At 55.9% G+C, this 21030-nt stretch overlaps 1 protein-coding gene across 1 annotated transcript in view; it reads right to left on the bottom strand.

The window, feature by feature from the left end:
• The window catches only part of CDH4 (cadherin 4, type 1, R-cadherin (retinal)), a 188356-nt gene that overhangs the window by 57502 nt on the left and 109824 nt on the right, over positions 1-21030 (bottom strand). The window contains exon 4 of the mRNA XM_008570556.1: positions 15786-15958. Coding sequence (XP_008568778.1) covers positions 15786-15958 — 173 coding nt within the window. The remainder of the gene's footprint in view (positions 1-15785; positions 15959-21030) is intronic.

Here is a 21030-nt window from a genome sequence, read left to right as displayed (position 1 = left end):
GAGCTGGCGGGTGGGGGCTGTCCTGCCAGTGATGGTTCTGGTGCAGGCTCCCCGCTGGGCCCGCAGGCCAAACCCAGATTAAAGAGACCCTGGGTACCCCACCCTATGCCTGTTCCTAGCCCAGAGCCCTGACCAGGAGTCCCGGGCAGGGGGGTGTTGGGGGTGGAGGCCACAGGGAAGGTACCTGACTTCGAGAATCTGTAGCTTCAAGCAGGGCACCTGGGTCCTCTCTCTGTCTCTCTGTCTTTCTCTACGTCCCTCTTCCTCTCTCTTCCCTCTCTGTCTGTCTTTCTCTCTTCCTCTCTCTGTCTCTCTTCGCCTCTCTCTGACTCCATCTTTCTGTCTCTTTTTCTCTGTCTCTCATTTTCTCTGCTGGGCATTGCAAGAAGATGGGCTGCCAGGAATGGCTGCTGACGACGTGGAGAGTCTGAACATCTGGGAGGAGTGAGTGAGGGGTGGCAGGGGAGGTCCCGTCAGTCCAGGGAGGAGCCAAGGCCTCACTGGGCCCCTGCCTGGGACCCCTCCGACCCCCCCGCTGGGTTACAGACATGAACCCCTCCAGCTCCAGGGCCAGCAGCCGTGGCCGCTTGCACACTTCACATCTGACCACTGAGAGGACCCTATCCCTTGTCCTTGAGGGTCTGCGTCCCCAAGCTGAAGATTCCATGGGCACTTGGGTCCTTGCCCTCCTGTGGCTGATGCTCTGGGGCAGCTTATCTCGAGTTGGGCACAGTCAAGATCTGGGGCTCGACAGTGCTCTGTGGTGTGGTGTCCAGTGCACTGTTCCAGCCTCCACCCACCCCCGTTGTGACAACTGCAAATGTGTCCCGAGAGAAACCTCACCTCTGGTGGGGCAGCATGGTACTGGGGGAGGGGAGGCGGAGACAGCAGCCAGTAAGCAGAACACATCACTGCGGGTGTTTTCATTTTCGGCCGTGCAGAGAGACACAGCTGGAGAGACGTGGGGGGTGGTGGGGAGTGTAGGCTGCTGCTTTAAATGGTGCCAAGCGGATGTCAGGTTAGAGAGCTCCTGGGCGCCGGGAGAAGAATGCGGCAGAGAGCCAGGCCAGTGAGCAGGGGAGGCGGGCTCAGGGTGGACAGGAACAGGAGCCAGGTTTGGATTTTGCTCCAGGTGACACAGGAAGCCACAGGAGGTTTGAGAAGGTGAGAGATCACATCTCTGAACAGGACGGTGGAGCAGGAGCAGAGGCCGGGAGACCAGCAGAGCAGATGCCAAGACGGTCTGAGCAGCTTCGACCCGGCGCAGGGGTCGTTGCGTGGGGGACGTAAAAAACAAAAGAGAAGGAAGCACCTGAGGGGCGAGCTGGGTGGGTTTGCAGACTGGTGAGAAGGGCGAGGGGGTCGGGGGCAGCAGCAGACACCAGCGCGCAGAGAAGCGGGGCAGGGGCCAGCACCTACGCACGGCGCCTGCGCAGTCAGCACCCAGGAGCACCTTTCCCGCTCCGCACAGAAGCGCGCTCTGCCTATTCATCCTCCCTCCTTCCCAGCCCCCTGGCAACCACTGATCTTTTTAATGTCTCTATAGTTTTGCATTTTCCAGAATGTCATATAATTTTTTTTTTCCTTTTTGTCTTTTTTCATGTCCGGCAACGGATCGCAACCCTCAGTGTCGCGCCCGTACTGGACCGGAACCGGCAACGGGATCGCAACCCTCGGTGCCGTGCCCGCACCTCGCTCAGCCAGTGAGCAGAAACCGGTCTGTATGTGGGATCCGAACCCTCGGCCGGGAGTGCCGCTGCGCTCCCAAGCGGCGCACTGTAGCAGTGCGCCACCGGGCCGGCCCTCATTTCTCACTTTTGATGGGGATGTAGAGGACGTGTTTCTCTACTGCAGGAAAATCAGCAGCAGGTGTGCGTGACGCTGCAGCCGTGGGGCCTGGTGTTGACGCCGTGGGAGGGAAAGCAGGCCCTGAGACCAGAGCACTGAATTTTCAGTGTCCAGAAATTGGGATTTGTACACAAAAATCTCCTGCTTCAATGTTGGCCGAATAAAAAATAATTAATAAAAAACAAAACATCTGGGGCTGAATCTGTCTCTGGGCTGCCAGTTTGAGACCCCAGATCTGACTCCCAAAGGGGCCTCAAAGCCAAGGGCACAGACGAAAACCCTGCTCCCCTGTCCTGAATACCTTGGCCACCGCAACAAAACATCTGGGGCTGAATCTGTCTCTGGGCTGCCAGTTTGAGACCCCAGATCTGACTCACAAAGGGGCCTCAAAGCCAAGGGCACAGACGAAAACCCTGCTCCCCTGTCCTGAATACCTTGGCCACCGTGACACTGCCTGGGGAGGGGTGGCAGGTGTTGCCTGCGAAGAGCCGGAGAGGAAGGATTTTCGGCTTTGCGGCCTACGTGGTCTCTGTTGCCACACTCAGCTCTGCTGTTGAAGTGGAAGCCACAGGCCATGTGTAAATGAATGAGCGTGGTTGCGTGCCAATAAAACTTTATTTACAAGGTTGGCCTGTGGGCTGCGGTCAGCTGATCCCCGGCCTAGCATTGCTCTGTCTGAATGGTCCCTCCTCAGGAGCCCAGGGAGAACCCCAGGCCTTGGAATTCTCTCTAGACCTGTCATCATGCCTCCACCCACTGGAGGGTGTTGAATGCCATGCCATATGTGGTCCGGCCTCGTCCTCTTTGCGTCACTGTCCCCTCACTCAGAGCACTCTTCTCCTGCCTCCACATTTACCTGAACCCTGTTCTACCTTCTCCAGGACTCACTCCCCTGACCCAAACAAATCTGTTGTGGCAAACCACAAACTTAAAACAGGGTGGTCGGGGACCCACTCTGTGCCCCTGCCCTGCAGCCAGGCCTGTGAGGAAGAGGCCAGAGGAGGGAGATGTGGGTAAGAGGTGAGGAAGCAGGAAGGGCTTCCTGGAGGAGGTGGGCATGTGTGGATGGAGCGGGGAGGAGAGTTCGGGGGCGGGGAGAGGCAGGGGCACGGCCCAGGTGTCCGAGGGACAGACACTGTCACGCCATCCCATCAGGCAACTCCTGGACCCTCCCACGAACCATGAGCAGAAACGGCGTCCACTGGCTCTTCCGCTGTGTGACACAACACTGGACATGTGCTGGAGGATGATGCGGGACTCAGCCCAGGCATGACGAACAGGTGTGTCTGGCAAAGCATCTCCCACAACCATACTCTGCTGATCAGGGCCATGGTAAGTGGTTACGGTGATTAATGCAAATTTGCCAGTTTCCCTGGGGTTTGCTTGGTGGGCTCTGGGAGCAGCTCTATCAGGACTGGAGAGGGAAGAACGGAAAATGAGTTGAACCGGGCCTCTGGTTTGCATTTTTCATCTTCCTCTGAGAGGAAGGTGCAGTCTCTTGCTTTCTTGTGGCTTGTGCCCTCCTGTGCTGATGCCGAGCAGGGTGGCCAGCTGGTGGCCATGTCGCCGCCATCTCTGCTCTGCCTCCCCGCGTCCATCTCTTATAAGGACACCAGTGAGTGGATTTGGGGCTCACCCTAATCCCGATGACTTCATATCCAGATCTTTAAATTAATTACATCTGCAAAGACCCTTTCCCACATAAGTTCACACTCACAGTTTCCAGAGGTTGGGACATGGACATATCTTTTTGGGGGCCACCATTCAACCAGGGAGATACTGATCAGACCAATCTGTGGCAGGGCCAGGGACCCCCAGGGAGCCTGGACCCAAGGTGAGACTGGTCCTCACTCCTTCACACCCCCAGGCCCCTAAGGGCTTGTGCCACACCCTCTCCTCCTGCCCTGAGCCTGGCACTGGCCTTTCTCAGACAGAGACGTGGGTCCTGCCCTGGCCACAACCCCAGCCAGCCTGGGCCCAGTTCTGAGGACAGATGGTCAGTGGCCAACTAATTAGTCACTGGAGGGTCTGAAGTGGGAGCCTTGGGCAGATGGAAGCTGCCACTGCCGGGCTGAGTTGTAAATGTTGCCTTGAGCGCTCGAGACCTACTACCGGAATCATCTCACTGGGGAGGGGACCAGGAACTGGTGTATTCCCTCCCCATGATGTCCTGTTCCCTCCCCTCAGCTCCACCATCTCCGGTGCTTCGGTGGGTCACCGCCAGCCTCCTTTGCTGCTGTGCTCAGGCTCCAGTTCTGTCCCCCCTGCAGCACGGGGGCAGGGGCTCCTAGGTTGACTGTGAGGAGGGTCTGAGCCTCACTTACTTCCATCTGGCCCTGCGTGCAAGAGTGGCTAGGGCTGCGGGGTCATTGTTGATACCTGGTGTCCATGGGGACAGGGGCGCCGCCCTGGCCCCTGCTCTGCTCAGACATGGGTGGGGCTGGTTCTCCTGCTGACCTGGGGTCCCCGTATGCCTGCTGTATGTGCGGGGTCTTCAGCTTCCTCACTGGGAAGGCCACACCCAGGTCCCTCCTGGTGGGTAGTGGCCTGAGCAGTCCAGGGGCCCCTGGGTGGTCCTGTGGCTCGGCCTCCTCCTCTCATCCAGCCTCCTTCGTAAGACATGGCCATCGTCGCCATCCCTGCCCGCCCTCCTGGGGCCTGGACCTCCCTGTCTCAGCCCCAGGTGCCCCCTCTCACCGTGCTGGGTGGCTACTCCTGCCTGCCTCCGGCCTTCAGAGCAGGTGCTGCTGAGCGTGTGTGAGAAACGGTGTGGCATGCTGGGGGGCCTGTCCCTTTCCGGGAGGTGCTGCCAGAATGCTGGACCTTGCCTCTGCAACACAGCCCTCGTCCTTCACGGGAGTGCCAGGCCCAGGCTGACAGGTCTAGCAGGTGAGCTGGGCTGCCCCAGCCAGCGACTGCGTCCTGACCAGGAAGACACAGGAGGAAGCCTGCAGGCGTTGACGGAGGCTTCCTGTGGGTCTGTAGTGGCAGCTTGAAGAGATGGCCGCAGGGCTGCTGGTGTCATTGACGCTGCTTGTGACACTTGGTGCCGCAGCTGCCTCTTGACGCTGCCTGGACCTGCCTGCCTTGGCGTCCTGTCTACGAGGCTGTGCACTCTGCACCCTGTTTGAAACTTTGGGATTTTCTGTGACTTGCTGCTGAAAATGTCTTGACTGACTTATGCGCTACTGATAGCAACAAAAGACAGAAAACGGCAAAAAGCTCACAGTAGGGGACTTGTAAAGTAAGTCAGGACAGGTCCCAGCGATGGAAAGCAGGAAATGTGGAAACGGTGTGGCAGAAGGTGTTTCCCAACACAGCCACACATGGGCGATGACACCGGGAACGGACAGTGCGTTATGAAGACCACTCAATGGGAAAGCGCTTCTGGGCAGGAAGACACGTACAGACCCGCAGTGGGCGCAGAGGAGGACGGGCGGGCGTGTGTGCGCCGCGAGTCACCTGTGCTTACCTGGGAGTGGTGGGAGGGGAGACTGCTATTTCCTTCTTTGTGCTTATGTGTGTTTTGCACCATAAATGTGTTGCTCTTGTGACAAGAAAAAATTGATAGGCACTACTATAGGAAAAAGGTATGTTTCAACTTGGTGCCAAAAGCACAGAGTGGTCATAATGCCATAAGGTGGACTCCATGTGGTGGAAACGTGGCTCTGAAGATTCCCAAGGAGGTGCCGGCACTGGGGGGGCCCGGGCAGGTGACCTGCCAACCTCCTGGGGGGCAAGCCTAAGGCTGCTGAGTCCCCACACTCAGGAGATGTCTTGTGACTCCAGAGACGTCGCACAGATGGCGACCGGGCAGGTGACCTGCCAACCTCCTGGGGGGCAAGCCTAAGGCTGCTGAGTCCCCACACTCGGGAGATGTCTTGTGACTCCAGAGACGTCGCACAGACGGCGCAGCTGAGGCCACGGGGGAGGCAGAAGCCCCCAGACCACAGCAGCTCTGTGCTTTCAGCCACCTTTGTGATTCTCTCAGGAGGGAGCAGCGGGGTCAACGTGACTTCACGGGTGAAAATCCTACCTGAGGAGGGGCAGGGGTAAACGTTTCTTGATTGCTGGTATTTTTTTTCTCTGATACCACAAAGCCATATTTGGTGTCTAAGAATAAGGGGTTCCATGAAAATGATTCAAAAACCAGCCAGTGAGAAAGGCAGAACCCAGTCTCCACAGGGACCACGGCCCTCCCACGTGGACACTGTCTTGGTAGGACTTACAAGGAGCTCATTTTCAGGAAAAATGCATTTTTGGAATTTCCTGCGTAGCCTGTCACGATGCTTCTTGTTGGCAAAGGGGAGATACTGGTCTGGTTACCAAAGACCGTTTTCTCCCTGAATCTGAATAATTAAATATGTTAATCAAAGCCTGTGACGGGACAGTGACACTACGCAGTGGGACAAAGGTACATCGCGGCTCTTTTATCTGATGACAACACAGGGTGGGGAGTCTTCAAAAAATATAGGAAGGTGTTGGTTCCGCTTCTCTAAAAGTCCTTTCCCACCAGGAGATAATACATTTGGCCCACCCCTGCTTGGAAGAAATTTCGGCTGATGGAGGTGACCAGCCGACAGACATCATGAAATAGGACCGAGAGACTGGATCGAGCTTCTCATAATGAAACCAGCCTCATCAAGAGCAGCGTGGATGCCGGTGTGTGGCCAGTGATGACCACGTCACTCAGCAATCAGCCCAGAGCCGCTGCGTCCGCAGAAACCACTCACCTTCAGAGCAGAGTCCGCGTGTCACGTTCGCCTCCTTATTAGGCCATAAATATTCTAATTAGGGAACAACGCAAGATGAATGGGATTAGCAAGCGGGGCATCTTCAGTGAGGTACACAAGAGACACTTGAACCGCTGGTGTCTTATCAAAGTCTCTCCTGACATTTTAATCATGTAGAAACGCTCAATTTACATAGCTCTGCCTAATTAGACACCGTGGCAATTACATTTGTGGATTTTCCCCCTTCCTAAAGATGACTTACTCTGTCAAACGGGAAGTGGGTACTGAAGAGAAGTATCAATGGCATTCCCCCCAAAGACATTGCTTGTTGCACAAGGGGGAGGGGTGAATATTTTTAAAAGGAAAAAAAAAAAGAAAAAAAGGAACTGCAATGTGCCCTTTTCAAATTTGGCCATGCAGACGTCCAGCCGAAGCAAAACAAGCCGGGTCACATGGAGAAATGGCCCCAATTTGTGACCTTCCCCGACAGGCTGGAGCTTCCCAGGCCCAGCAGGCCTTCATCCAGGGGGTGGCGACTCTGTCCAGTGAGAGTCTGTCGGGTCCCAGCAGGCAGGAGCCAGTGGGTCACTGGGGTTCTGGGAACCATTGTCATTTCACTGTGTGCCATGAGCCCCCCAGCCAGGGTGTCTGTCTGAGACGCGCTTCCTGCCCCACAAGTGGTTAACTAGAAACCATTATTCAGATTTTCTCTGGGAGGCTTTCCTAAGACACAAAGCACAAGCCAGCCACGCTCAGCCAGTGAGCGAACCAGCCATCCCTATATGGGATCCGAACCTGGGGCCTTGGCGCTACCAGCACCACACTCTCCCGAGTGAGCCATGGGCCGGCCCCCAGGAGGCCTTGTTTTTAACGCAGTTGGGAATGAGGATGGTCATGGCTGCAAATGAGCCCTAGCTGTGTCTCAGGATCTCCCAGCCTGTGGGTTGGTTCCCAGCTGATCACGTGGGTCAGGGCCTGTTTGTCCTCTTGGTGTGGACATGCTGGTCTGTGTGTTGGTGCGGGCATCCCTCTCGGGCCCCCTGTGACTTCCCTGTAACTGCCTGCTAGAGACCCAGCCTCATTTGGGTTCACCTCACACTCCCCGATCCAAGGGTCTGAGGAGGCCCGGGGTCCTCCCAGATGCAGATGCATCATCAGAACATGCACCCCAGGAGCTCTCCAGCAGTCCCATCCACCACCATCGCCTGGGCTTCATCTCACATTGCCCTGATTCTGTTCCACAAGCATGAGATGGAAACGGGGGAGAAACAGAATAGAATCTTCCAGAACTGGAGTATTAGCAACTGAAGGCATCGAGGAAAATAAAAGTGGACGAAACTCGACCTAAGCCCCCAACAAGCCCCTGGAGGAGGAGGGCTGCGGGAGGGTCCTCCCCGTGCACCTCGGCTCCTGCTGGGCCTGGCCGCTTGTCTCCCTGGGCACACACGGCACAAGGACACCAGCACCGCAGCAAAACTGGCATCCCCTAATATCTCTCAATCTTCATAAATCTCTGTCCATTAACTACACCTCTAATGGCTTTTAAATGAGCATTTTTATTTGGAACATTTCGTGCCCAGCAGTGGGGAGGACACAGCAGCGTGTGGGCAGGAACGGCTCCGGCTCTGCTCGTGGGCTGGCGAAGCTCGCAGCCTGGGGAGCGGGGCCGGCCAGCCTCCCCTTGGTTGTCCGGCCCGGGGCTGGTCAGTGGGCGGGGAGGTCTCTGACTGGCTGGGGCTGCGGGCCCTCACTCGGCTGATCTGCCACGTCTGTGGGGGCAACGGGAGCAGAGCCCTGGGAGGCCCGGTTTGTCCCTTATCATGGGCACTGATCTGCCCACGGGGCACCTGCCCCAGGGAGGCCAAGGGGGTGTCCCTCCTGAGGGGTGGGCCAGGCTGGCTGGGGAGACCCAAGGGCTGTGGGCTCTGTGGCTCTCCTGTTCCCTCCCGCGTCTGACACCCAGAGCCTGCACCCTCTACTGACTGCTTTTGGGGCCTCTCAATATTTTCAGCTATAAAGGGGAATCCACAGATGTTGCCTGTATGTTTTCTGGCCTGGGAAATATTAGGTTCTCTCTGAGAAAATATAAACTCAGAAATCACCCCAGTCTGCCCAGCAATCCATCGCCGTCCTCAGCTCCATGGACACAGGATGCAGGATTACTCCTGGCACAGGGAGCAGTGTCCTGCTGTCCTTTGTGCCAGTGCAGGAAGGACTCAGGGGAGCTGAAGACTTGGGTCTGTGCCACTCACCCCGTGACCTTGGGAAATCGCCTGTCTGGCCTCAGTCTACTTGTCTATCAAATGGAGAAGATGCTGTCTAAGGCACTGTGAACACCATGCAGGAGGTCAGGTGGAGGGTCATGGGGAGGTTGGGCAGGTGTCACAGCGTCTGCCTGCTCTGATCTGCAGCCCCTTCCAGGACACCCCCTGCATCAGGTGTCACCCGTCCCCTTGGAGGATGGAGGTGAGGAGCCAAGACGGGCTTCTTAGAGAGGTGCCGGCCCTGCTCACTGAGCTCTCCCATCCTGCCATGAGAGCAGGGGCTGTAGATGGGGGCCCCTCAGCACAGGGCTGCGGACGGTGCGAATGAAAATAAGGACAGTCCGGTCACATGTGAAGGTCAAGCAACGAATAGCGGGGCAAAGCTACACTGAGAACAATGTGTGGTGCTCAGATTTAACTGGGTGCCCTGTGCTTTGCTTGGTGGGGGGCTTGGGAGCCTCTCCCAGGGGTGCCCCCAGAAAGGGGTTAAGAAGCGGCTGGGGTAGGGGACAGACATCTGGCAGCCAACAACGTGAGTGGTACCCCCCTCCAGCCTCAGGGCTGCCCAGCTCTCACCCCCTCCAGCCCTCACGCTCCCATTTCCGAGGGGGGCAAACTAAGCCTCTGCCTGATTAAACAACCTGATGGTGTGGGAGGAGCTGGAGGCACCTGTGGGCTGCCCCCAGGCTGAGGTGCTCTCAGATGTGTTCCGCCCGCTCATCGAACCCAAGACTCTCTGCTCTCTGCCCAGGGAGGCCCCAGCAAGGGCCAGAGCCTCTCCTCCTCTCCCTGCTCTGTCCCACCTTTGGGCCGCTGGTGTCCGAGTTTTCAACCCCAGCACAGCTTGATCACCCAGGCCCTGAGCCTGGCTCTGCAACCTGGGCTGTTATGAGTCCCACATTTCTCAAATGGACTAGAATTTTCCTCCCAGGGCCCTTGCAGGGTTAAAATGTGGTAATTTGCAGCACTTCGTGCTCGGCATGTGATGTGTGTCCTCGGGGCTCCCTGAGGGACCCTGGCATCTAGAACAGGCCCTATCGGCAATGGGGGCTCAGCACGCCTTGCAGGAAGGATGGAGAGCAAGCGCAGGCCCATGCCTCCTGCTGCTCTCAGGGCCGGCCCGTTGGTCTGTCCCTTTTATTTATTTGTTCTTAACTAAAAGTAAAACCAAAGGCAGCAGCCCCTTGCTCCTGGGCCCTGCTTGGGGCTAATGTAGCAAGCTGGCTTGGCAAACAGGTATGTAACCAGAGCTGGGGCCCTGAGTTCTTAAGAACCAGCAGGTTCTCTGAGCTTCCGAGGTTTGGAAGCGCCTCTCTGGCCTCTGCAGCCTTCCAGGAGGGTCCTCTGGGCAGCACTCTCTCCTCGAGACAAAGGCCCCAGAAATGCCTCTTACTTCCTAGAAGGCCCCACGCGACCAGCTGCACCCCAGCAGGGGCTGCACAGGAAAGCTGCTTGTTATCCCAAATAAAGCTGCCGACGGCCGAGTAGGGGACACCTCAGCTCGCTGGAGGTGCCCGGCCCCCGCTTCCCTCTGCTTTCCTGGGACCAACGTTACCCCCAAATATTTATCAGAAGCTCTTTAGAGATGAGCCACAGGGTGGGTAGCTGTCCACGTGGAAATCGATGCACCCCAAGTGTGGGCCCTGCCCCTGGCCATGCTGGGTTGGGGCCTGAGGGGACCTGCTGCGCATGTGGGGGGAGGTGAGGAGGAAGGTGGTGGCGTGAGACAGCTGGGGACGAGAGACAGAAAAGCTCACAGCAGCCCGGCTGAGATGGTACAGCCAGACTTCTGAGATGTGGGGAGGGGGAGAGAAACCCTGCCCCCCATCCTACTCCCTCCATCCTCCAACTCCATCCTTCCCCCTCCCCCACGTTGGCCATCGGTGACTGTGGGTGTGGCTCATCTGGGCACAGTGGAGACGGGCAGCCCCGCTCAGAAACGAAGATGACGAGGGATGGCTTCTGCGGCTTCCCTGCCTGCAGCCTGCTCTCTGAGTGTCCCCCAGAAGGCCAGGCGTCTGGCCGCCCACTGTGAATTGAGACTCTCGGGCCGTCCCCAACTCTAGTCACCCATGCTGGGCTTGGGTTGTCGGATCCCGAGTCTTCAGTCTGACCTGTGGGGCTGGCCCTGGATTTGGGGTCTACAACTTCTAAAGCCCCTCCTTGTATCCCCTTCTCCCAGCCTGAGGAGCTTCATTCCCCAGGGCACCCCTGCCCCCACCTGTGGGAGTTTGGGATCAAACTGTTGCTAAATTGGTCCTTTTTGAAGCACTTTTTTGAAGAACAGAACAGTTATCTTTATTTTCTAGAGGATCCACCAGCTAGCGGAGGTGCACGGAGGCACGGTGAGTGGCTGCGCGGGCAGACTTACATCCCCCTGTCTGAGGGGAAGCCTCAAACCTGTCTGTCTCCATCCTCTACGTCACAGCGGTTTTGGGGGAGGTGACTACCACTCGCTGGCCTTCCCATCATCGTGGCCCCCTGAACCCGGCCACAGAGGGGCGTCCTAACCTCCCAGCTCACGTCCCTGCTGTGCAGCCGAGGGCAGGTGGGCACCCTCTCTGGGCTTTAGAGGCAAAGGGAGCCACAGCATCGCTGGGTGTGTGCAGACTCAGAGGCACCATCACGTGAAACCCTGGACATCAGTGATCTAACCTCCCCTGCAAACCCTCACACACCACTGCCACGGTACTGGTTAGAGGACCCCAGCTCACATCCCACTGAGGAGACCCTGAGTCTGCAGCAGGGTGGGGGCACCAGGCCTGACCCCCCCTTCCCCATTGTCCTGCCTTAGGCCCCTCCTGGCATACCTCCCACCCGGCCCAGATGCTCATTCTGCTTGGAAAGCAGCCCCCACCGCCCACACCTGCTGGCAGCACCAGGCGGTAGACCTCTGCAAGGACGGCCACGCTCTAAACTGCCTGGTCCAATGCAGTAGCCACTCGTCACCCATGGCTTCTGAGTGCCTGGAATGAGCCTGGCGTGACAGAGGAGCCGAAGCCTTAATTCTGCTTGGCATTAACTGATTTAAACCCAAATGCCCACCGTGGCTAGTGGCTGCACGGCTCCGCCTCTGCGAGGGCTGCCGCCTTCTCATCCTAGTGCTTCAGAGGACACCGCATTACACGTAGGAGTCCCAGGAAGAGCTCTTCATGCCTGCAGAGGGCTGGATAGTACCGCCCTCCCCCATACATGTCCACCCAGAGCCTCAGGATGTGATCTTATTTGGAAATAGGGTATTTGCAGATGTAATTAGTTAAGATGGGGTCATGCTGGGATAGGGTGGGCCCTGATCTGGTGACTGGTGTCCTTACATGAAGAGAAGAGATGAGAAACACAAGGAGAAGCCATGTGAGGATGGAGGCAGAGATTGGAGCGATGCAGCCACAAACTGAGGGGTGGGTGCAGCTGCCAGGAGCTGGAAGAGGCTGGGGGAATCCTCCTCTGGAGCCTTCGGAGGGATCATGGCTCTGCCACACCTGGATTTTGGACTTCTGGCCCCAGGACCATGAGAGAACAAATTTCCCTGGTTTTAAGCCACCCAGTTTGTGGCACTTTGTCACGGCAGCCCCAGGAGACTATCACAATGCACTTCACAGAGGCCAGGACCAGATGGGCCCTTAGGGGTTTTCCCTGGCCACTCCCCCAGCCCCTGCTCCCGGCCTTCCCCAGCACACAGCCCTAGTCGCTTTCTGAATTAATTTATTTGGAGACTCTGTTCTGTCTGCTTCTGCCTTCTGCTGAGTGAGCCCCATAGTGCAGGGCCCCGTTTGCCACTGTCTTCCCAGAACCCACGACAGTCTCTAGCACAAGTAGATGCTCAGTGAATGAAGAAACAGATGGAGCCCTCAGTCGTAGCTGTGATTGCTTGAGACAAGTGAGAACAGAAAACAGGATTGGTTCCACCTGAGGTTCAGAGCAGGGCCACCTCCTCTGAGCAGCTGCCCCTGGTTTCTCCACAGTTAGCAGGATCTCGTCTGCCCGCAATGCCTCTCTGCCCACTGCAGCACGTGGGTGTCTGCTCTTCATGCCCCATCCCTGCCACAGGGAGCAACTCGAGGGCAGGTCTCTGTCCAAGCAGCTCCACAACCCTGTGCCTCACCCTGCACCTCTGCCCACGTTCGCTCATCGAGGAAGGGAGCAAACAGGGCATTTGTTCCTGCTCCGGGGTCACTGGTCAGCCTTGACTCTGGACCAGGCGGGATTTCCTTGGAGCAGATCTTCCCAAGCTCTCTGTTGAGAAGGATTCGTGGTCTTTACGTTTCCAACCCGCCATGGGCTCTCCGTGGCCCAGGTAGAGCTGGGGACACGTGGGCGGGATTTCCTTGGAGCAGATCTTCCCAAGCTCTCTGTTGAGAAGGATTCGTGGTCTTTATGTTTCCAACCCGCCATGGGCTCTCCGTGGCCCAGGTAGAGCTGGGGACACGTGACACCCACTGTGAGAGTCCAGCAGTGCCCTGTCAGGGATGAGCTGGTCATGCCCCTGGAGGTTAAGACTCTGTCCAGTCTCCTGAAGTGTCCCCAGTGCTCCTTCTCTGTCTCTGTACTTTCCTCATTTCAGACCATGAGTGAACGGCTTGTGGATGGGGGTGGGCTACAGACTCCAGATGCAGCCTGTCCCCTGTGAAGGGCCACCCCAGAGGGGCCGGTGTCCACGGCCTGACGCTCGCTCTGCTCTCTCCCCTTCTCCTTGGACACAGCTGGGAGCCGCAGCCTCTCACTGGCACCTCTGGAGCGATGTGTGTGTGCATACGTGTGCAAGAACATATGAGAAAGTGCATGCTCACATATGCCCTGGTCATACCACACTGCTCTGCCAAAAGGTGTGGAACCCCCACAGTGAGGCACCAGCCTGGAGAAATACGTGTTGCTCACAGGCATCTGGGTGGCCAACGGGGCAGCCCTCCAACCCCGGGGCAGGTGGGGGACCCCAGGCTGGGGAGGAGACAGCGGATGGTGTCTGGTTTGCCGCACGTCTGTGTGGACCTTGCGGACAGCCCACCCCATGTGGCGTCCATGGGACCATCTCCCCAGCTGAACAACAGGAACCAGGGCCGGGAGCAGCTCCACATGTAGGGCCTTGTCCATGCCGAGCAGGTGCTCATTTGTGGTCCCTGGGAGGGGACTCGGGGGGCCTCCTGTCCTGGCATGCAGGTGCTGGGATTGACTGTGTTCTGGTCTGCCTCCCCATCACAAAGTTCCACCATTGCTCCAAGAAAACTCATTTACATTGTGCAGCAAAAGCCCCACCATGAACCATCTGTGCTGACCCTCGCCCTGCCAGCCACATGACCCTCATCTCTGCTCCTCAGAGCCCCAGGCCTGGCATCTCTGTCCCCATTTCACAGATGAAAGGCAACATGGCTGGGGCTTACACACGTCCCCTGACATGCCCACAGTCATGCAGCTGGCAAGGACCCTGGCTTGGCTGGCTGAGTCCTGAGCCGTGCTGACCCTAGGGCCATCACCTTCCCACCAAGCCACACAGCTGCACGAGTTCTCTTCCCATGTCACCTGGGTGCAGCCCCTATTTAACAATTTGGGGACTTCCAAGAAAAGCACTTCATGCCCTTCCCAGGGATGGGGATGGGTGGAATTTTCTGTGTTATAACTTGGCATTGGCTGATGAGGTGGCAACATGGCAGGCACGGTTTTCAGAGCCGCGGTGTAGCCTCACAGCATTGGGCCAACAGCTCTCCAAACCCACCAGGATCACCAGCTGCAGGGACTCGGCCGGGGCAGGGAGAACCCGGGATATGGCTCAGCAGTCCCAGCTCCTGGGGGGCTCCCTGAAGACCCGGAGGACGAGGCCTGTGGTGCTTTCGGAAGCAGCTGACTCAGGGCTAGCCGGTTGGCTCAGCTGTTTAGAGCACAGCCTTGTAACACCAAGGTCAAGGGTGTGGTTTCCCATACCCGCCAGCCACCAAAAAAAAAAATCTCAGAAGCAGCCAACTCAGACAGGGGAGAGTCGGGGCCACCAAGACAGAGTGCACCACCTGGTAGCCGCGGCCACAGCCTCTGCAAACAAGCCCCCAGTGAGTGGTGGCCGCCCTGTTTGCTCTGAGCTCAGCGAGGTGGCTCTGCCGGGTCCTAGGGGCCAAATGCTTTTGTGGGTAAATGACATCTGGGATGATACTGGCCTCTGTGGTCACCAGGCAAACAGGAGGCCACAAAGCAAGGCCTGGAGGTAAGAGACAGCCAGCCACATGCTGTCCTGGGCACTGGAGGACTCGAAGTGACATTGGCTGGGGGCTGTTGGCCAGGAGCTGGTGATGAATCTTCCAAGGCCCCAAGGGCATGTCCCGGTGGGGACATGTGGCCAAATGCCTGGAGATGCTCCTGTACGCTGTGGGCTCCAGGGTGGCAGCAAAGCCACCCTGTCTTGGCCCCTCCCCAGGTGGCCTCCTGAGTCTGGATCTGGGTGGGGCAGGAGATGGTGACCACATGATGGGTGGAGGAAGGAAGGCCTGTGTGAGGAGCCTCGTGAGGCCCCAGGAGGGCCTGGGTGGTGGGTATGGTGGACTCTGTGGAAAGCGCTGCTCTTTCTGCACCCACTTTGCCACAGAAGGGCACGCAGCCGCTCAGACAGGACAGTCCCCCATGCAGATGCTGGGCTCAGAGGGGTGTGTTTCTGAGGCAGGCAGTCCTGTGTGTTCAGGTCTGGTCCCCAGACCCGGAGCCTTGTGGCAGCCGGACTCTGAGAATCACGTGCGTGTGCCAGCCCCCACCCCTCACTGTTGCACACACTGGCAGGGCTTGTTCTGAAAGCCTCACACGGCACAGCTCAGTGACGCCCACAGCAGCCAGCAGTGCGTGCTCGAGAATCGGCTTCTCTCCATGTCTCTGGCCACGGTAGGAGAGGCCATGTGGGCGCCCCCTAGCCGGGCACCGCTGGACTCAGCAGCTCGCCCACCCCTGCACTGGCTGCCCCCTGCCTCACCTCTCGATCCAAGCCAGCTGCCACTGTCACGATGTCACCCGTCTCACTGTTGATGGTGAACATGTTCTGGGACGGGCTCTGTGGGGTCTGGGTCACGATCCGGTACCGCACCATCCCATTGGCTGTGGTGCTGTCGTCAGCGTCATTGGCCGTGACGGTCATCACATAGGTGCCTGGAACGGAGAAAGCAGCTCGGATGGAAGCGATCCACACACAGGCTGCTGGCCCCGTGCACACACCGCGGCAGATGTGACCAGTTCACCCCAGAGCTGTCTCGTGAGCCTGGACGCAGATGTGGTCCCTCCCCACACTGCATAGTGCATCCCTTCTGGTCACTGGGGGCAGCGGGGGGATGTGAGGAAGTACACCTGTTGCCCCCCCCATAGAATCCTTGAAGGATTCCTCTAGAGCTCAAGTTTCCTTCAAGGTCACTGCTCTGACCTCTTCCTTCTTTAGCTGGGGAAAGACAGAGACCTGGAGGAGGTAGAACTTCTCCAAGGGTCCAAAGCACTAGGGCAGTGTGCAGGCCTGCAGCCAGGTGTCCAGCTGCGGCCCGAGGGCCCCTGCCCCAAGCCACACAGCCTAAGGCACCAGCCGTCAGACCGCTGACCCCACATGGAGGGCAGGGTTTAAAGGAGGGACGCAGAGGCACTCTACAAAGGGCCTAGTACCAGGCTGGGCATACAGAAGGTGTACCATAAATGCTTGAGGAAGACACAATGGAAAACAAACCTGTAAGAGGCTGCCTAGAGGGGAGGCTGGCGTGTGGGGATGTAGAGTCAGGTGGGGTAAATTTTGGGGTGCTTGCAGGACATCTGGACATCTGCATTTCAGAGCCGAGGGTGGACCCAGAGGGATTGGGTGAGCTGCCTCGATTTCCCCATCCACATAGTGGGGTGAAGGTCTGCAGTGCACTCTGGCACATTCCCCATCTTCTGAGAGCAGCTCTTGGAGATCCTTCGCCATCCACCCTTCCTACCTGGGGGAGGGACTGTATCAGTATATCCCTCCCCCAGCCGCAGGATGGGTTCAGCAGCGGCACTGTACCCAGTTAGGGTCAGTGATAAGCGGGGGAAGTGTTTGCTGGAGTTTCTGGGAAGTCAGCATGCTGTGCCTTCCATTGTATTTGGCTGGGTCTGCATGTGAGGTCAAGAGTTGTGGTCACTAGGAAGGAAATTGAAGGACAGGGTCATCTTGGAGCAAGGAAACCTGAGAGGGGCTCCAGTGTTAACCTTTCCCCAGGCAGCCCCTTGATCAAGGCAGCCCCTGGATCAAGCCACACCTGATGTTGTCCCCAGTAAACTTTGCATACTTGAGCCAATACACTTCCCTTCTTGCCTTATGTCACTTGCAACCTGGCATTCTGATCAGCACAGCACTGTGCCTGCTGCTGGAGTCCCAGGCATGGGGTCCCTTGTCCCAATCTGCATTTTCTTAGTTCACTTTCCATCCCAGGTATGGGAATAGTGTGCTGCCTAGGGCCCTGCAGGGTGCTGGTGGTGTAGGCACTATCCTCAGTTAGATCCTTTCTTGGGGCTTGATGGCTTGGGCTTTAGATCTGTCCAGCTGGGCCCCCAGGCCTGAGGACTGAGCCTTGCTGGGATCCAAGGTGAGTGATGGGTGGGGGGCTTTGTTCATCGAACACTTACTGATCACCTGCTACATGACAGCAGTGTGCCCTGTGGAGGCCCCGCTTGGCGGGGCTCCTGACTGCCCTCTTGTCCCCCCATGCAGCATGGATGTTTCTCCCACCCGGAAGCCCATGGGGCTGGGCTCTGTCCCACAAACCTTCTGGTGGTCCTGCCCAGGCTCAGCTCTCCTTGGTGGCTGCCTGCAGTGCCCCAGAACCCTGGAAGCTCGCCCCAGGCCATGCAGCTTTTACCCACAGTGGAGACAGAGAGTTGCTAGGCTCTGGGCCGCCCCTGGGGATGGAGCAGCAACAGGACAGGTGCAGAGTCTCAACTCACGGCAGGGTTCTGTTCACGTGGGGGCTCAGGGAGCCCCAAGGGTTGCTCCCTCCTGTTTGCTAGGGACAAGGGACTCTTGCTACACTAGTGCCGCGATCTTGCACAACATGCTCTGTGTCTGGAACTTTCTTCCCTCTTTCCCACCTGGCCAGCTCCTACTCATCTGCAGGTTTCCACTGAGTCACAGGGCCCAATGCACCCCTCCGTTGTTTAATGCCTGTTTCTACTGTGAGGTTAAAGGCACTGTGAGGGCAGGGGCTGGGCTGTGTTGTCCCTCGCACTGTCCCAGTGGCCTGGCACACGGATGCCTCTGATGAGTATCTGCTGGCTGTGCTAGGAGGCCAGGGCTGGGTGGCCTTGCTCTTGGGCAGGAGGGGTCTGCGAGGAGCTTGGAGTGCCTTCTGATTTCCAGGACTCTGGAGCAGGCAGAGGGAGGGTGCATCTCTTCCTCCCATGCCCCCTGCCTGCAGCCCAGCAGGGATGATCCCCGCCTTGCCCTGCACCCAGCAGGATAAACTTCGGGGTGAACAGGTGGCCCTGGGGGTGTCTGACCAGGAGTTTGCTTCAGCTTTCAGTTTTTATGAATAAAAAATTCTCAGAGCAGATGATCTTCTGAAAGCAGGAAGAAAAGTAAACACAGAGGAAAGGTGAGATTTGTTTAAAGAGCACAGGTTCTGTGTTCTCATTTGCAGAGAGGAACATGGTTGGGATCAGACTTGTCATGCTCTAAAGAAGAGATGCCACCTCAGAGTAGGCTGGACCCCGCGACAGGAGAAAGGGCAGTGTGGCGGAGGTGTCCCCAGGGCCAGGGCTGATGGTTGGTAGGCCATGGCCCCTCCTACCTGTTTGTTCACTCCACAAATGTGTATTTTTATTGAGATATAATTCACATACCATAAAGTTTGCCCTTTTAAAGTATACAATTCAGTGGTTTTTGTTATATCCACAAAGTTGTGCAGCCATCACCAGAATCCAATTCCAGAGCATTTTCATCACTCCTAAAAGAAGCCTATATCCATTAGCAGCCACTCCCAATCCCCTCTCCCCCAGCCACTGGCATCCCTGACCTGCTGTCTGTCTCTTTTCTGAACGCTTCATATAAATGCAGTTATACAATATGTGACGTTTTGTGTCTGGTTTCTTTCATGTAGCCTGATGTTTTCAAGGTTCATTCCTTTTTATGGCTGAATAACATTCCACTTTATGGGGATAGTCACTCCACAGTTGTTGACTGAACACTTGTATGGGCCGGACTTCACGCTCCGTGCTTAGATACAGCAACAAGAACAACCCACAGACATGCTCCCTAACCCACTACGTGCTAGTGAGGGGAGACAAAACAAACAGGTAAAGAAATATGTAATTACAAGCTGTGATGAGTGCTTTGCAGGGAGGAAAAAACACATGAATTGGTGAATGGATGAGTGGGTATGTAGAACAGCTGGGTGAGAAGGGGGACTACAGTGGAAGCAGAGAAGGCCTCTCTGAGAGATGAAGGAAGGAGGAGTCTGGCAGAGGGGCAAAGGACCTGGGGCAGGGAAGAGGTCTGCATGTTTAAGGAGTAGAAAGGGGAAAGGGACCTGTGATGGGGCTGAGATGGGCTAGGCCCATGGTGAGGATTCTGGACTTTATTCTAAGATCACAGGGAATACAGTACTGTATTTTCACAAGGGAAGTGATGTGATCAAGTTAATGACATGCATAGAAAATAGACTGTAGGCAGTTAGGGATATTGGGGGTTGGGGGGTGGAGAGCAAAGAAGATCATTCATTCATTGGGTTTTGTGGAAAGTTGGTTGTAATCAGACCAAGAAGATGTTGCAATCCGGGATCATCCACTAGGACATTGGTTCATTCATGCAATGTATCTTTATTGTCTTCTAGGGGAAAAAATAGAGAACGTGTATGTTTTGAAAACTCTAGAAAAAAAAAATCAAATAAAACATCTTCAAATAAAAACATCTTACTTCATTCAGTGAACATATACCCAAAGAGTTGTGTGTAAACCCAATTTGATGAATTTAATTAACAAGAGAATTTCCCCAGAGGTACTAGGTATTATTTAAAAGACACCCAGGAAGTTCTGTTTTTAGCAAAGGTGGACTATGTTTTAAACCAATCTTCCTTTTGAGAAAATCTAGCAGAGCTGGACAAACTATAAAATACAATCATCTGTTTAAAGGCATTAGAGAGCTACCAAGTAGCAAGGATTTGTGGGACCAGTAGAAAAGGAGACCCCAAAATTTGGGGACATCTTTTCTCTTAAGGTACTTGCTGATCCCAAAATTGGCTGCAAAAGGCTGAATCTGCCTAGAACTTTCAACAGATTCATGGGAATGAGAGTCAAAAACTGAACCTAATGCTTGCCAAAGAGGAGAAGCCCTGGAAAGTCCTCTAGTCTTTGGGCTGGACCTTGAAGTATAACACCCTAGGAGTGAAGGTGAGCTGGAAATAAACAGTCCTAACAGACAGACACACAGCTCTAATTAAAGTAACAGGTTAAGGTGATCTTACATACGCAATGTACAGCATCTAATTAACTAAGCATACAAGAAGACAAAACCTGACTGGAAACAAAGAGAAAAAACAGACACTAACTAAAAAGACCCAGAGGAGAGTCAGGAGATGGAGCAATCAGATGCAGGCTTGAAAAACAAAAACACCTTAGCTTACTATGTTCAGGGAGTTAAAAGGATAAGAGAAAATTTTGTCAGAAAACTAGAAATCATTTAAAAAACAGAATGGAATAGCTATATTTGAAAAATAGCCAAAATTAAAAACTTGAATAAGTTTAATAGTAGATTAAATACAACTAAAGAGAGAGTTAATGCATTGGAAGATACATTGAAAGAAAATATCCAGAGCAAAGCAATACACAATAGTGCATAAGAAACATACGACATTTTAACACATCCATCATAAGTGTAATTGGAGTCCTGAGAACCAAAGAGAAAGACATGGGTAGAATCAGTGTGTGAAGGGCCGGCCCAGTGGCGCACTGCTATAGTGCACCGCTTGGGAAGCGCGGCGGTGCTCCCACCGAGGGTTCGGATCCCACATACCGACCGGTTCCTGCTCACTGGCTGAGCGAGGCGCGGGAGCAACACCGAGGGTTGCGATCCCGTTGCTGGTCCCCGGTCCGGTACGGGGGCGACACTGAGGGTTGCGATCCGTTGCCGGACACGGAAAAAGACAAAAAAAAAAAAAAAAAAAAATCAGTGTGTGAAGAGATAATGGCTGAAAAATGTCCAAAACCAGTAAAAAAATCAAGCTACAGAG

The sequence above is a fragment of the Galeopterus variegatus genome, unplaced genomic scaffold (genome assembly GCF_000696425.1).
Source record: "Galeopterus variegatus unplaced genomic scaffold, G_variegatus-3.0.2 Scaffold614, whole genome shotgun sequence".
NCBI lineage: Eukaryota > Metazoa > Chordata > Mammalia > Dermoptera > Cynocephalidae > Galeopterus > Galeopterus variegatus.
The sequence above is the reverse complement of the archived record's forward strand: the minus strand, read 5'-3'. Positions and strand labels throughout refer to the sequence as shown.